Raw genomic sequence first — 13748 nt, 5'->3', positions numbered from 1 at the left:
TCCAAAGTCACAAGTTGACAAGTGGCAGAGCCGGGATAATAATAATAATAATAATAATAATAATAATAATAATGATAATAATAATAATGATGGCATTTATTAAGCACTTACTATGTGCAGAGTGCTGTTCTAAGTGCTGGGGGGATACAAGGTGATCAAGATGTCCCACATGAGGCTCACAGTCTTAATCCCCATTTTACAGATGAGGTAATTGAGGCTCAGAGAAGTTAAGCGACTTGCCCCAGGTCACACAGCAGACATGTGGTGGAGTTGGTATTCGAACCCATGACCTCTGACTCCAAAGCCCATGCTCTTTCCACTGAGCCATGCTGCTTCTCCTGGCCCAGGTAGTTGGACTGGTATCTTTATGAGGCAGCACCCCCCCAACCCCAAGGTTTTAGGTGGAGTAATGGACATCTGCCTCCAGACAGTGAACTCCTTGTGGGCAAGAAATGTGTATACCAACTCTGTTGTATTGTTTTCTCAAAAGCACTTAGTAGAGTGTTCTGCACACAGTAAGCCCTCAATAAATAAATACCATTGATTGAATGGTTGGGACACATGGTTTGTACAATGTTTCCATTACCAAAAAAATAAAATATAATGGTGATCTTTCTTGGAAACACTGTGCTTCTTTGGATCACCAATATTGTCATGCAGTCATTTGGAACTAATTCCTTCTGAGTAGATAGTTGCAATAAGGCTCATTTCTCCTCACTTTTTCTTGGTCATTAAGAAAAATGAAGATGAGGGAAGTCTGCCTGTCTAAAATAATAATAATAATGGCATTTATTAAGTGCTTACTATGTGCAAAGAACTATTCTAAGCACTGGGGAGGTTACAAGGTGATCAGGTTGTCCCACAGGGGGCTCCCAGTCTCAATCCCCATTTTACAGATGAGGTAACTGAGGCACAGAGATGTGAAGTGACTTGCCCAAAGTCACACAGCTGACAATTGGTGGAGCCAGGATTTGAATCCATGACTTCTGACTCCAAAGCCCGTGCTCTTTCCACTGAGCCACGCTGCTCCTCTATAAGTATAAATAAGTATAATGGAACTGAGTTCACCAAGGTGGTCTGCAGGGAAGCCCATCAAACTGTGAATTGAAGGTGTTTCTAGCTTCTAACTCAGCTTGAGAAAAGGGATTTAACTTCTGTCACCTTCAATATTAAATCAAATATATAGACCATACCTTCATAAAGGAATCTTTTAAATTTGACTAGTTAAATATATGCTTACACTGCTATCTGAATAGGTGGGATCACAGACATGTCCAAAGTGCTAAAGAAACTGGAAAAACTCCAAAAAAAAAGATTTGGAGTCTGTAACATTTCATTCTCTTTCTATTTATGTGAATGAATAGCGCTTACCAGATAGATCTTTGGTGTCTTTTTTAGGTGTGACATTAGAGTCAGATTCTTGCTTGGATCCAGGGATTCCTGTGAATGGTCACCGCCATGGGAACAATTTTGGCATCAAATCTAAAGTTACTTTCAGTTGTGACCCGGGATATACTCTAAGTGATGATGAACCACTTGTGTGTGAAAGGAACCATCAGTGGAATCATGCATTACCCAGCTGTGATGGTGAGTGCATCATAAGTAAAAACGAGAGTACCGAAGAAATGATCTTTCCTCTTATTTTCAAGAGAAAAATGCCCTGAATATTTTGCTATCCTTCCCCCCCCCACCCCATACCTTATATGGAATCCCTGATACAATGTGAATATGGATCTTAAAAATGACTTGATTAGATTTTAATAAGAAACATTAAAAAGTTTCAGAAAAGGATATGAAATATCCAGAAAATGAGGAACTAATATTCTGAATCTCTTAAGAGTTCAGATGCTGAGTTTAAAAAAATAAACAAAAAACAAAGAAAGTTTAAGGATAAAACTGACATTTGACTGCATATGTATTTTCTTAGTTCCAGCTTCCTCCTATAGTAAAAAACAAAAACAGACTTAAAAATAGAACATACTAAAATGAAAACAAATTGATTTTTTTTCTTCTGTGTTTTTGTGTCAAATGCTAATTAAGCTCAGAATATTACAAGTTTTTAAATAAATGTTTTCAGTATTTCTAAATGTTTCTGAATGTGTTTCTTTGGCTTATTTTGTACTTTAAATAGATTCTTCTCATGTCGGTAGAGCAAATTAAAAACTGTTTTTTTTTTTGCTAGATAAGGGCATGTCTAAGATGTTCTTCTTAGTAAATGTGTATTAAATTGATATTTATTTTGAGCCAGCCAAATCAGTGTTGTTCTGCTTTTCAGTAGGAATGGGTAGACCCACACCTGCTCAAGAGAGCTCACAGTTATTTAAATCTCAACCTTTTCCAGATTAGCTGTGAAGAGGGGAAACTTGAATTCACTGAATGGTAATTTGGAGGCTAGGCTGAGATAAAGGACAGACAAAACTCTCAATACAGGAGACACCTGATAGTAATTAAGATAACTCTGTATTTGAATTTTGAAAAAAAAAAATCTCAGTAAAGAAACGGGAAACCTAATTTAAATACGCAGTTTTAACATAGGAGCCAGAACAATAATCCATCTATTCCAGTATTCTGCTCTGATAGAGGTTGAGGAGCCAAGGGATAGTTACTCTCCTTGAGGAGAAACACAGAAGGGGGAAGGAGAGTGCCTAGAGAGGAAAAACAGACATTCACCTTTCCTTTGGCTCTTCCTACCTCCTCTATCACTGCTCCTAGAAGGGTTTCTCAAGCCCTCGTGAGTTTTTAGATATTTTCCAGCCTCCTGTGACAGCTGCCTCATCCTCAAAATGAGTTATGCCAAGTTTCACCCAGATTTTCACTGTCTAATGAGCCTGCAATAGTGGGTGGAAATATTCTTTCTATTTCCATGCCTAAAATAATGGGTTAGATACTGAAAATCAGATTAATCACATTTTGTATTCCGGTAGTTGTTAGAGTCTGACGGAGAGAGAAGGAGGTATCTCATCCCCATTTTACAGATGAGAGAACTGAAGAATAGAGAGGTTGAGTGTTTTGCCCAAGATTACAAGCGAGTCAGTTGCAGAGCTAGAATCTGAAATCTGTCACCTCCTTGACCAGTGTTTTTTCCATGGTACGAAATCTAGATAAGGCTCTCCAGCAAGGGCTTAATAGTCAGTTCTTCCTTGGCCTTGATCCCCGGACAGTGAATGAAGAGCTAATACGAGTACAGCAGAATCATTTTTCCAGGCACATCATCATCATCCATGGTATTTATTGAGAGCGTACAGTGTGCAGAACATTGTGCTGAGAATTTGGGAGAATACAGTGTAACAGTGTTGGTAGACACGTTCCCTTCCCAAAACAAGCTCCTAATCTATGATTGTTTCAATAAAATTCTACCACTGAGTGCCCCTCCTGAATTTCATCTGTTGCTTATTGGAATTGCAAAATTGATCGGGACATATGGCTTTATAGAAGCATTGTAGTATAATGATTACATTTAAGTTAAATCATATCACTAGCAAAAGGATCAATTTGACCTGTCATCTCACCCTTGGCTTCTTTAATTAATTAATTCATTCATTCATTCAATCAATCGTATTTATTGAGCGTTTACTGTGGGCAGAGCACTGTATTAAGCGCTTGGAAAGTACAAGTTGACAACATACAGAGATGGCCCCTACCCAACAGCGGGCTCACAATCTAGCAAAGTCATTACATGGCTCCTTTTTCATTCCACTGCTTTTTACATTAAGCCATAGTCATTCTGCTCCTTCTTTTTACACTTTCTTCCTCCCAAGAGAGAAAATAGGTTTTAAATAGTGTATTCATCAATATACTCATGAGAATCTAGTACTATAAGGAGTCGTGCTCCTGGAAGCATCCATGTTTTCCCCAAAATCATGTTATCTCAAAGTGGTTTCATTGGGAGATAAAGAATTAGAAGGAACATGGTTTAATAAAAATTAAGATGGTTACGTGAATTCTGTCACACTGGATGAAATTACAGAAAGGTGTGGAAGCCAAAAAAAAAAGGTATATAAAGTTTGGTTTCTTTCAAGTTTTTGCCTTGTACTTCATATCTTTCTCTGGAACTTAACAGGGGTCATGAGTTCCTAACTGGGAACTAATTTGCTCCGTTTAATATCAGTTTGCAATAAACAATGAATTATAAATTGCAAACACATTAATTGATTTTCTTTATAATGCTAAAGAAGGACTGATTTCCACAAAAGTCAGTCAATTGGAAACAGTTTTCATTATAGCCAATTCACTGAAACACAGTTCCAGGAACTGTGTCTCTAGTCTTCTATTCATTTGGATCTAAATAATGTTATGAAAACATAAATCATTGATACTAACAGAATCAATAGTATTTTATTTCTTCTCTTTATTATTAGAAACTGATATCCTCTACATTCTATAGAGAACCAGCAGTTCTTTGATCATTTTATGAAGCATTTTGGGATTGCCTTAAGCAGTGAAATAGCTCATAAAATCATGTTTCATCATTTATATAGCTAACTAAGATCTAATGAGGCTGTCAATCATTTCAGCCTAAAATCTTATTTAAAATACTATTTACTCCTACTCAGTATTCATTCTGAGAAGTTCTTTTAGATGATCACTCTATTTGAGGCGAAACATTTCTTAAAACTCAGAAAAGAAATGTACGTGAATATTCTTTTAAAAAGTAAGCTTGTTATGGACAGGGAACATATCTGCTAATTCTGCATGCTTGAAACATAATCACTCAATAAATATCATCGATATATATGCACATTTGTTTGCAGTATGTTTTTCAAATTATCTAATTTGTCATTTCCTTGGATTTTAAAAGACTTATTTGAATAATTCATTCATTCATTCAATCGTATTTATTGAGCGCTTACTGCGTGCAGAGCACTGTACTAAGCACTTGGGAAGTACAAGTTGGCAACATATAGCGACGGTCCCTACCCAACAACGGGCTCACAGTCCAGAAGGGAGAGACAGACGACAAAACAAAATGAAAGAACTAAGTTTCTGAGAGGCATTGTCTCCTCATAATAATAGCAGGAGTATAGGGAGTAAACTCCTTTCAGATCCTAGGATAAATGCTAAATTCTTGTTATCATGGACTAATATGGGTAAACCTCATTGCCTTCTAGTTACTCATCACAGTATTCCCTCAATAGTATTGTCCTTGATTCTAAAAACTAAAACGACCATCTTTTTATAGGTCATTTTCTACACGATCCCTCTCTGCTGAGGGACACTTTCTTAATTGAAGAGTTACCAAGGAAACCGGCCACTCCGACCAGCATTATTTGTGTTGGCAAGCATGCAGTTTAATAAGGTTTTTGCTTGGCTTTGTTCATTCTATCGTATTTATTGAGTGCTTACTGTGTGCAAAGCACTGGACTAAGCACTTGGGAAGTGCAAGTCGGCAACATATAGAGACGGTCCCTACCCAACAATGGGCTCACAGTCCAGAAGGGAAAGACAGACGACAAAACAAAATGAAAGAACTAAGTTTCTGAGAGACATTGTCTCTTCATAATAATAGCTGGAGTATAGGGAGTAAACTCCTTTCAGATCCTAGGATAAATGCTAAATTCTCGTTATCATGGACTAATATGGGTAAACCTCATTGCCTTCTAGTTACTCATCACAGTGTTCCCTCAATAGTATTGTCCTTGATTCTAAAAAATAAAATGGCCATCTTTTTATGGGTCATTTTCTATATGATCCCTCTTTGCTGAGGGACACTTTCTTAATTGAAGAGTTACCAAGGAAACCGGCCACTCCGACCAGCATTATTTGTGTCGGCAAGCATGCATTTTAATAAGGTTTTTGCATGGCTTTGTTCATTCAAACGTATTTATTGAGCGCTTACTTTGTGCAGAGCACTGTACTAAGCGCTTGGGAAGTACAAGTTGTCAACATATAGAGATGGTCCCTACCCAACAGTGGGCTCACAGTCTATCCTTAGCGGTAGGAGATAGATCAAGGAAACCAACCATCACACACTTCCTCCCACATCTTCTTGCCTCTGATGGAGATCCGATACTAGACTGGACCAACTATTATAAGCACTCAACACATCCCATTGATGGACTGGCCACTGGGCTATCCCATTAATGGCAGTGCTTATGTTCTTATTCCCTACCCAGAAGCACCTCGCTTTTAACACAGTTATCCCGAGATTCCCTGGAAATCAGAGGACCTGAGTTCTAATGCCAGCTCTGCCATGTTCTTATTCTGTGACCTTGGCCTAGTCACTTAATTTCTCTGTACTCCAGTTTCCTCAGCTGTAAAGTGGGGTTTAAATATTTTTTCATTCATTCATTCAATCGTATTTATTGAGCACTTACTGTGTGCGGAGCACTGTACTAAGCGCTTGTGAAGTACAGGTTGTGTTCTCTCTCAGTCTAGTAATAATAATAATAATAATGGTATTTATTAAGCGCTTACTATGTGTGATGCGCTGTTCTAAGTGCTGGGGAGGTTACAAGGTAATCAAGTTGTCCCACGGGGGGCTCACAGTCTTAATCCCCCATTTTACAGATGAGGTAACTGAGGCACAGAGAAGTTATGTGACTTGCCCAAAGTCACACAGCTGACAATTGGCAGAGCCGGGATTTGAACCCATGACCTCTGACTCCAAAGCCTGGGCTCTTTCCCCTGACCCATGCTGCTTCTCTGTGCTTGGCTCAGTAAAGTGCTTGGCACATTTATTTATTCAATGGTATTTATTGAGTACTTAATGTGTGCAAAGCACTACAATATGCACTTGGAAAAGTATATAGAGAAGCAGCAAGGCTCAGTGGAAAGAGCACAGGCTTGGGAGTCAGAGGTCATGGGTTCTAATCCTGGCTCTGCCACTTATCGGCTGTGTGACTTTGGGCAAGTCACTTAACTTCTCTGTGCCTCAGTTACCTCGTCTGTAAAATGGGAATTAAGATTGTGAGCCCCACGTGGGGCAACCTGATCACCTTGTATCCCCCCAGGGCTTAGAACAGTGCTTGGCACATAGTAAGGGCTTAACAAATACCATCATTATTATTGAAGCAGCGTGGCTTAGTGGAAAGAGCCCGGGCTGGGGAGCCAGAGGTTGTGGGTTCTAATTTCCGCTCTGCCACTTGTCAGCTGTGTGACCTTGGGCAAGTCACTTCACTTCTCTGGGCCTCAGTTTCCTCATCTGTAAAATGGGGATGAAGACTGTGAGCTCCACGTGGGACAGCCTGATGACTTTGTATCTACCCCAGTGCTTAGAACAGTGCTTGGCACATAATAAGTGCTTAACAAATACCAACATTATTGTTATTACAACTCAACAATAAACAGTGACCTTCCTTGCCCACAATGAGCTTACAGTCTAGAGTAGTAAGGGCTTAGCTGATATCACAATTATTCATTCATTCAATCATTTATTGAGTGCTTGTTGTGTACTTAGCGCTTTGGACTGTGAGCCCACTGTTGGGTAGGGACTGTCTCTATATGTTGCCAACTTGGACTTCCCAAGCGCTTAGTACAGTGCTCTGCACACAGTAAGCACTCAATAAATATGACTGATTGATTGATTGATTGATTGACTGGGGACCGTCTCTAGATGTTGCCAACTTGTAGTGCTTAGTACGGTGCTCTGCACACAATAAGCACTCAATAAATATGATTGAATGAATGAATGAGAGAATGATACTATAATAAGCAGACACATTCCCTGCCCACAATTAGCTTACAGCCCAGCCAGGGGGTGTGAAAGGAGGCATACACATACAATAATATAAATAAATAAATTACAGCTTTGTACATAAATGCTGCAGGGCCGGCCAGGCTGGAGAAGGGGAAGGAGAACGAAGGGAGCAAGTCAGGGCGATTCAGAAGGGAGTAGGAGAAGAGGAAAGGTGGGTTTAGTCAGGGAAGGCCTCTTGGAGGAAATGTGCCTTCAATATGGCTTTGAAGGAGGGGAGAGTAATTGTCTCTCACATTTGACGAAGGTGGGCATGCTTTGAAGAGGCAGGACAGGGGCAAACAGTCGGTGGTGAGATAGATGAGATGGAGGCCCAGTGATGAATCTTTCCTAGAAAAAGGAGGAACTTAGAATAAAACACTTTTTCCTTGCATCCAAACAGATAATTAAGTATTTGTGATAATTATGATATGACAAAGGACCACACCCAGGTGATTTGCCTCACCGTACCTCGTTCTCGCCTGTCCCGCCATCGACCCCCGGCCCACGTAATCCCCTGGGCCTGGAATGCCCTCCCTCTGCCCATCCGCCAAGCTAGCTCTCTTCCTCCCTTCAAGACCCTGCTGAGAGCTCACCTCCTCCAGGAGGCCTTCCCAGACTGAGCCCCTTCCTTCCTCTCCCCCTCGTCCCCCTCTCCATCCCCCCCCATCTTACCTCCTTCCCTTCCCCACAGCACCTGTATATATGTATATATGTTTGTACATATTTATTACTCTATTTATTTATTTATTTATTTTACTTGTACATATCTATTCTATTAATTTTGTTTTGTTGGTATGTTTGGTTTTGTTCTCTGTCTCCCCCTTTTAGACTGTGAGCCCACTGTTGGGTAGGGACTGTCTCTATGTGTTGCCGATTTGTACTTCCCAAGCGCTTAGTACAGTGCTCTGCACGTAGTAAGCGCTCAATAAATACGATTGATGATGATGATGATGATGATGATGAGAAGGTGAGCACTAGAGGAGCCAAGTTTGCAGGCTGTGTTGGAATGGAAGAGTAACCAGGTGACTTAGGAGGGGGCAAGGTGATTGAGTGTTTTGAAGCCAACAGTGAGGAGCTTTTGTTTGATGGGACGGTGGATGGGCAACCACTGGAGATTTTCAGGAGCGGGGAGACATGTCCTGAACAGTTTTGTGGAAAAACGATCCGGGCAGCAAAGTGAAATATGGACTGAAGTGGGGAGAGACTTGAAGTGGGCTGGGAGGTCAGCGAGGAGGCTGATGCAGGATAGGATGAGTGACTATGTTGACGTGGTAGCCGTTTGTAAATGTTTTTCTTTTATAAGAACAAACATAATATTTAAGCTTAAGGATTTGAAAATCTCTGAGAGCTCATTAAAGTATGTGGTTACTATTCACTACTGCAAAACTCCGATAGACTGATATTTTTCTTTGTTTTGTTAAAGCTTTGTGTGGCGGCTACATTCATGGCAAGAGGGGAACTGTTCTCTCTCCTGGTTTTCCTGATTTTTATCCAAACTCCCTGAATTGCACTTGGACCATTGAAGTGTCTCATGGGAAGGGTAAGACTAAATGTGAATTGCAAATGTGCAGAACAGAGCATGCATGGGAAAAAAATGCATTTTGTCAGTATTTGAAGAAAAGGAGGCCAAGTCAATACACTTCTGTGGCCAGTTATGGCTTGTATAAATGTTTGAAATTGGGGAGTGGGTTGAAATTAGTTCTCTTTTCCAATTAAAATATATAACGTGTTCAATGGAAGCAGTAGAGGCTAGGGTACAGTAGACCCCCCCCCCCCCCCCCCCAGTTCTGATCTCAGCTCTGCTACTGGCCTCCAGTACTACCTTGGTCAAGTCACTTACCTTTTTTGTGCCCCAATTTCCTCATCTCTGGAATGGGCATAGGTACATAGGCAGAGAAGCAGCATGGCTCAGTGGAAAGAGCACCGGCTTTGGAGTCAGTGGTCATGGGTTCAAATCCCAGCTCCACCAACTGTCAGCTATGTGACTTTGGGCAAGTCACTTCACTTCTCTGTGCCTAAGTTACCTCACCTGTAAAATGGGAATTAAGACTGTGAGCCTCATAGGTGACAACCTGATCCCCTTGTAACCACCTTGGTGATAGAACAGTGCTATGCACATAGTATAACTTTATAAATGTTATTATTATTATTATTATTATTATTATTATTATTATTATTATTATTACACAACATATGGGACTGGGACTGCATTTAATCTGATTTTTTTTTATCCACTCAAGTGCTGAGTACCTAGTGAGTGCTTATAAATACCATAATTGTTCATTTTTAGTAATGTCACAGTGGAGAACCAAAGTTCTAAGATAGGAAAAAACCAGTGTATAAAGAGGGTTTTCCCTTAGATTGCAAACCCCACATGGGATAGGTACTAATTACTCCAGCGCTTAGTACTGTGCTTGACACATTGTAAGCACTTAAATTTCAATCAACCATTGGTATTCCTTGAGCCTTTCTGTGTGTAGAGCACTGGACTAAACACTTGAGATTAGTATCATTGTTATTTTTATTATTGTTATCATTATTATTACGCTTTGGTAGCCTAATATGGAGGAACACGTGTTGGAGTGAGTTCCCTCCAAAGAGCACTGGTTTTCAGAGGACCTTGGTTCTAATCCCAGTTCCGCCACTTGTCTGCTGTGTGACCTTGGGCAATCCACTTAACTTCTCTGTGCCTCAGTTCCCTCATCTGTAAAATGGGGGTTAAGACCGTGAGCCCCGCGTGGACAACCTGATTACCTTGTATCTACCCCAGTGTTTAGAACAGTGCTTGCCACACAGTAAGCACTTAACAAACACCATAATTATTACTCACCACCAAACTGCCACATAGAACCTTTTAGTTTGGGGCTCCTCCTGGCATTTTTGAGAAAATTGTTTTTTCCCCTGTAAATTCATATGTACTAGAGGTTTGAGGAGATGTGGGATTGATGAGAGGTCAGGGCTGGAGAGAGAGATTTGGGAGTCATCCACAGATGACATTCCTTCTCCTTCTCTAGACTGTAAGCTCCTTGTGGGCAGGGAATGTGCCCACCAACTCTGTTATACTCCCCTGAGTGCTTAGTCCAGTGCTCTGCCCAGCAGAAATGCTCAATAAATACCACTGATTGATTTACTGATTAATCTACAAACTTGAATTTTGTCCATCTTTGAGCTTCTCGTAGGCATGAATGTGTCGCTATATTGTACTTTCCCAAGCGCTTAGTACAGTGCTTTGCACACAGTAAGAGCTCAATAAATACAATTGAATGAATGAATCTAATGTTATTAGCTGTTGAATAGTTGCATACAGGAGGTTTTCGCTGTGAGATTTTGTACTAGTGCTTGACTCTGAGAATCCCAGGAGTCAGTCGCATTGAAAACTGTGAGCCCGTTATTGGGTAGCGACCATCTCGATATGTTGCCGACTTGTACTTCCCAAGCGCTTAGTACAGCTCTCTGCACACAGTAAGCGCTCAATAAATACAACTGAATGAGTGAACTGCTTCCTGGGAGTATAACTGTCTAAGCCATTTTAAACTGCTGGCAGTTTCCATGAACCAAAGTCCTGGCTATCGCCTAAAAATCCAAGAAGATCCATAAAGGTTCTGGATTCTGGGACTAAACAAATATTTCTTGGAAATATCATCTCAGCAACATTAATTAGGGTACTTTATTAAGCAGAAAACCTGTGCAAAGTACTGGAGTAGCTTGGTCCATGCCGCATACGGGACTCCCAGTATGAGGGAGGGAAAACAGTTATGCTAGCCCCATTTTAAAATTGAGGAAACTGAAGTGCATAGAGGTTCAGTAATTTGACAGTTGGGCCAAGAATCTGGATCTACTGAATCCCAGACCCACGAAGCCAAATTATCCTTGTGATGTGGCTCTTTCCACCAGACCATACTGCCTCTACTTTTCCTTTTTGGTTTTTGGAAGTACTTGGAGTATCTGAAACTTCTTCTTTAAACTGTATGGGTTGAGAGGACATAACAGCTTTGGGCCTCTGTTAAAACGTGTTGTACTTTCCCAAGTGCTTATATGAGACTGTACACAGAAAACACGGAATGAATATGACTGATTGATGCAAATAAATCAAGAGAACAAAGCAAGTTCTTGTCACAGAAATTGAAAATACTTAAAGCAGAATGGGAATGATGCAACTGATTGAAGTTAGAGGGCCATGAAATTCCCAGAAAGACTCTGTAATCTCAATTACTAATAATTCTTCTTTAGCACTAGTTTTTTCATTTCTCCTTTCACTTCCAAGCTTTGTCACCCCCTCTCCTCTCAGGGGGGAGACATGTGCTATTGTCTCTAGTATTTTTTCTGCTGCTTCTTATTTGAGAGTAAAATAATAGACCTCTTACTGTCCCCTGCCATAGCTAGGCACCCATACCTCCTTGCATCCTGGCAAAGCCAGACTTTTCCTGGTTCCCTTTCATCTGCTGGCTTCATATTTCCTATAGAGAGTTGGGAATAGCTAAAGCTTAGAGTCAAGGAAGAAAACACACCAGGAGTTTTCTGGTTCCAAACCTTATCCTCTCTCCATGTTCCTCCAGCTGCTCACAAGGGGCCCAGGAGCAAGAAGACAGGTGGTTAAGTAGTGGGTTTGGATATTATTCATTCAATTCATTCATTCAATCAATCATATTTGTTGAGCGCTTACTGTGTGCAGAGCACTGTACTAAGCACTTGGGAAGTACAAGTTGGCAACATATAGAAACAGTCCCTACCGACAATGGGTCCACAGTCTAGAAGCGGGAGACAGACAACAAAACAAAACATGTGGACAGGTGTCAAGTCGTCAGAACAAATAGAATTGAAGCCAAATGCACGTCATTAACAAAATAAATAGAATAGTAAATATGTACAAGTAAAATAAATAGAGTAACAAATCTGTACACACATATGTACAGGTGCTGTGGGGGAGGGGAAGGAGGTAGGGTGGGATGGATGGGGAGGAGGAGAGGAAAAAGGGGGCTCAGGTTGTGAATGCTTGCTTGGTTAGTTGCTTCCACCCATGGACACAAAAGCAACCTTTAAGGGATCAGGAAGCAATTTTCCAGTGGGATTTATAAGGGCAGTTCCACATTGAAACTGGTCACAGTTGCCAATGTAGCACAAGTGACTCATTGCTGCTGGCATAAATGCATCCATCTGGGATTCTTCAGTCTTGTTTTGCTAATTCAGCATGTACAGAACACGCTGTGTCTCCAGGGCTACTTGTTGGCAATCTTGAACACTTTCAGAAAATTTATGGTAATGGATGACTCATAATTGATAATCTCCCCATCCTATTTCACCCTGCAAGTGACACTTCAGAACTTATGTTTTTTTATGGTACCTGTTAAGAACTTACTATGTGCCAGGCACTGTATTAAGCACAGGGTAGATATAAATTAATCAGGTTGGATGCATTCCCTGTCCCACATGGGGCTCACACTCTTAATCCCCATCTAAAAGATGAAGTAACTGAGGCACAGAGAAGGTAAGTGACCTGCCCAAGGTCACACAGCAGACAAGTGGCAGAGATGGTGTTAGAATCCAGGACCTTAGTAATAATAATAATGATGGCATTTATTAAGTGCTTACTATGTGCAAAGCACTGGGGAGGTTACAGTGTCATCAGGTTGTCTCATAGGGAGCTCACAGTCTTAATCCCCTTTTTGCAGATGAGGGAACTGAGGCACAGAGAAGTTAAGTGACTTGCCCAAGGTCACACAACTGACAGTTGGTGGAGCTGGGATTGACCCACAACCTCTGACTCCAAAGCCCATGCCCTTTGCCACGCTGCTTCTCAACATTGCTTCCCAACATTAGGGTTGGACAACTCGAATATTAGATGCTGTTTATAAATAGGATTTCTAATAGAGGATTTGAACCCATGACCTCTGACTCCAAAGCCCGGGCTCTTTCAACTGAGCCATGCTGCTTCTCTGACATGATTTCAAGGCCCATGCTCTATCTATTAGGTCACTCTGCTTCTCACTTCCAGATAACCTAAGCACTTGATACTCAAATCCATCCTGTTTATGCCTATATGCCTTTATGCCTATTTATATATGTTTACGATATA

The 13748-nt window shown here is 40.8% G+C and overlaps 1 protein-coding gene across 1 annotated transcript in view; it reads left to right on the top strand.

Moving 5' to 3' along the window:
• The window catches only part of CSMD1 (CUB and Sushi multiple domains 1), a 1252749-nt gene that overhangs the window by 940048 nt on the left and 298953 nt on the right, over nt 1-13748 (top strand). The window contains exons 19-20 of the mRNA XM_038771657.1: nt 1399-1587; nt 9099-9215. Of these exons, the coding sequence (XP_038627585.1) occupies nt 1399-1587; nt 9099-9215 (306 nt within the window). The remainder of the gene's footprint in view (nt 1-1398; nt 1588-9098; nt 9216-13748) is intronic.

The sequence above is a fragment of the Tachyglossus aculeatus genome, chromosome X1, assembly GCF_015852505.1.
Source record: "Tachyglossus aculeatus isolate mTacAcu1 chromosome X1, mTacAcu1.pri, whole genome shotgun sequence".
NCBI lineage: Eukaryota > Metazoa > Chordata > Mammalia > Monotremata > Tachyglossidae > Tachyglossus > Tachyglossus aculeatus.
The sequence above is the reverse complement of the archived record's forward strand: the minus strand, read 5'-3'. Positions and strand labels throughout refer to the sequence as shown.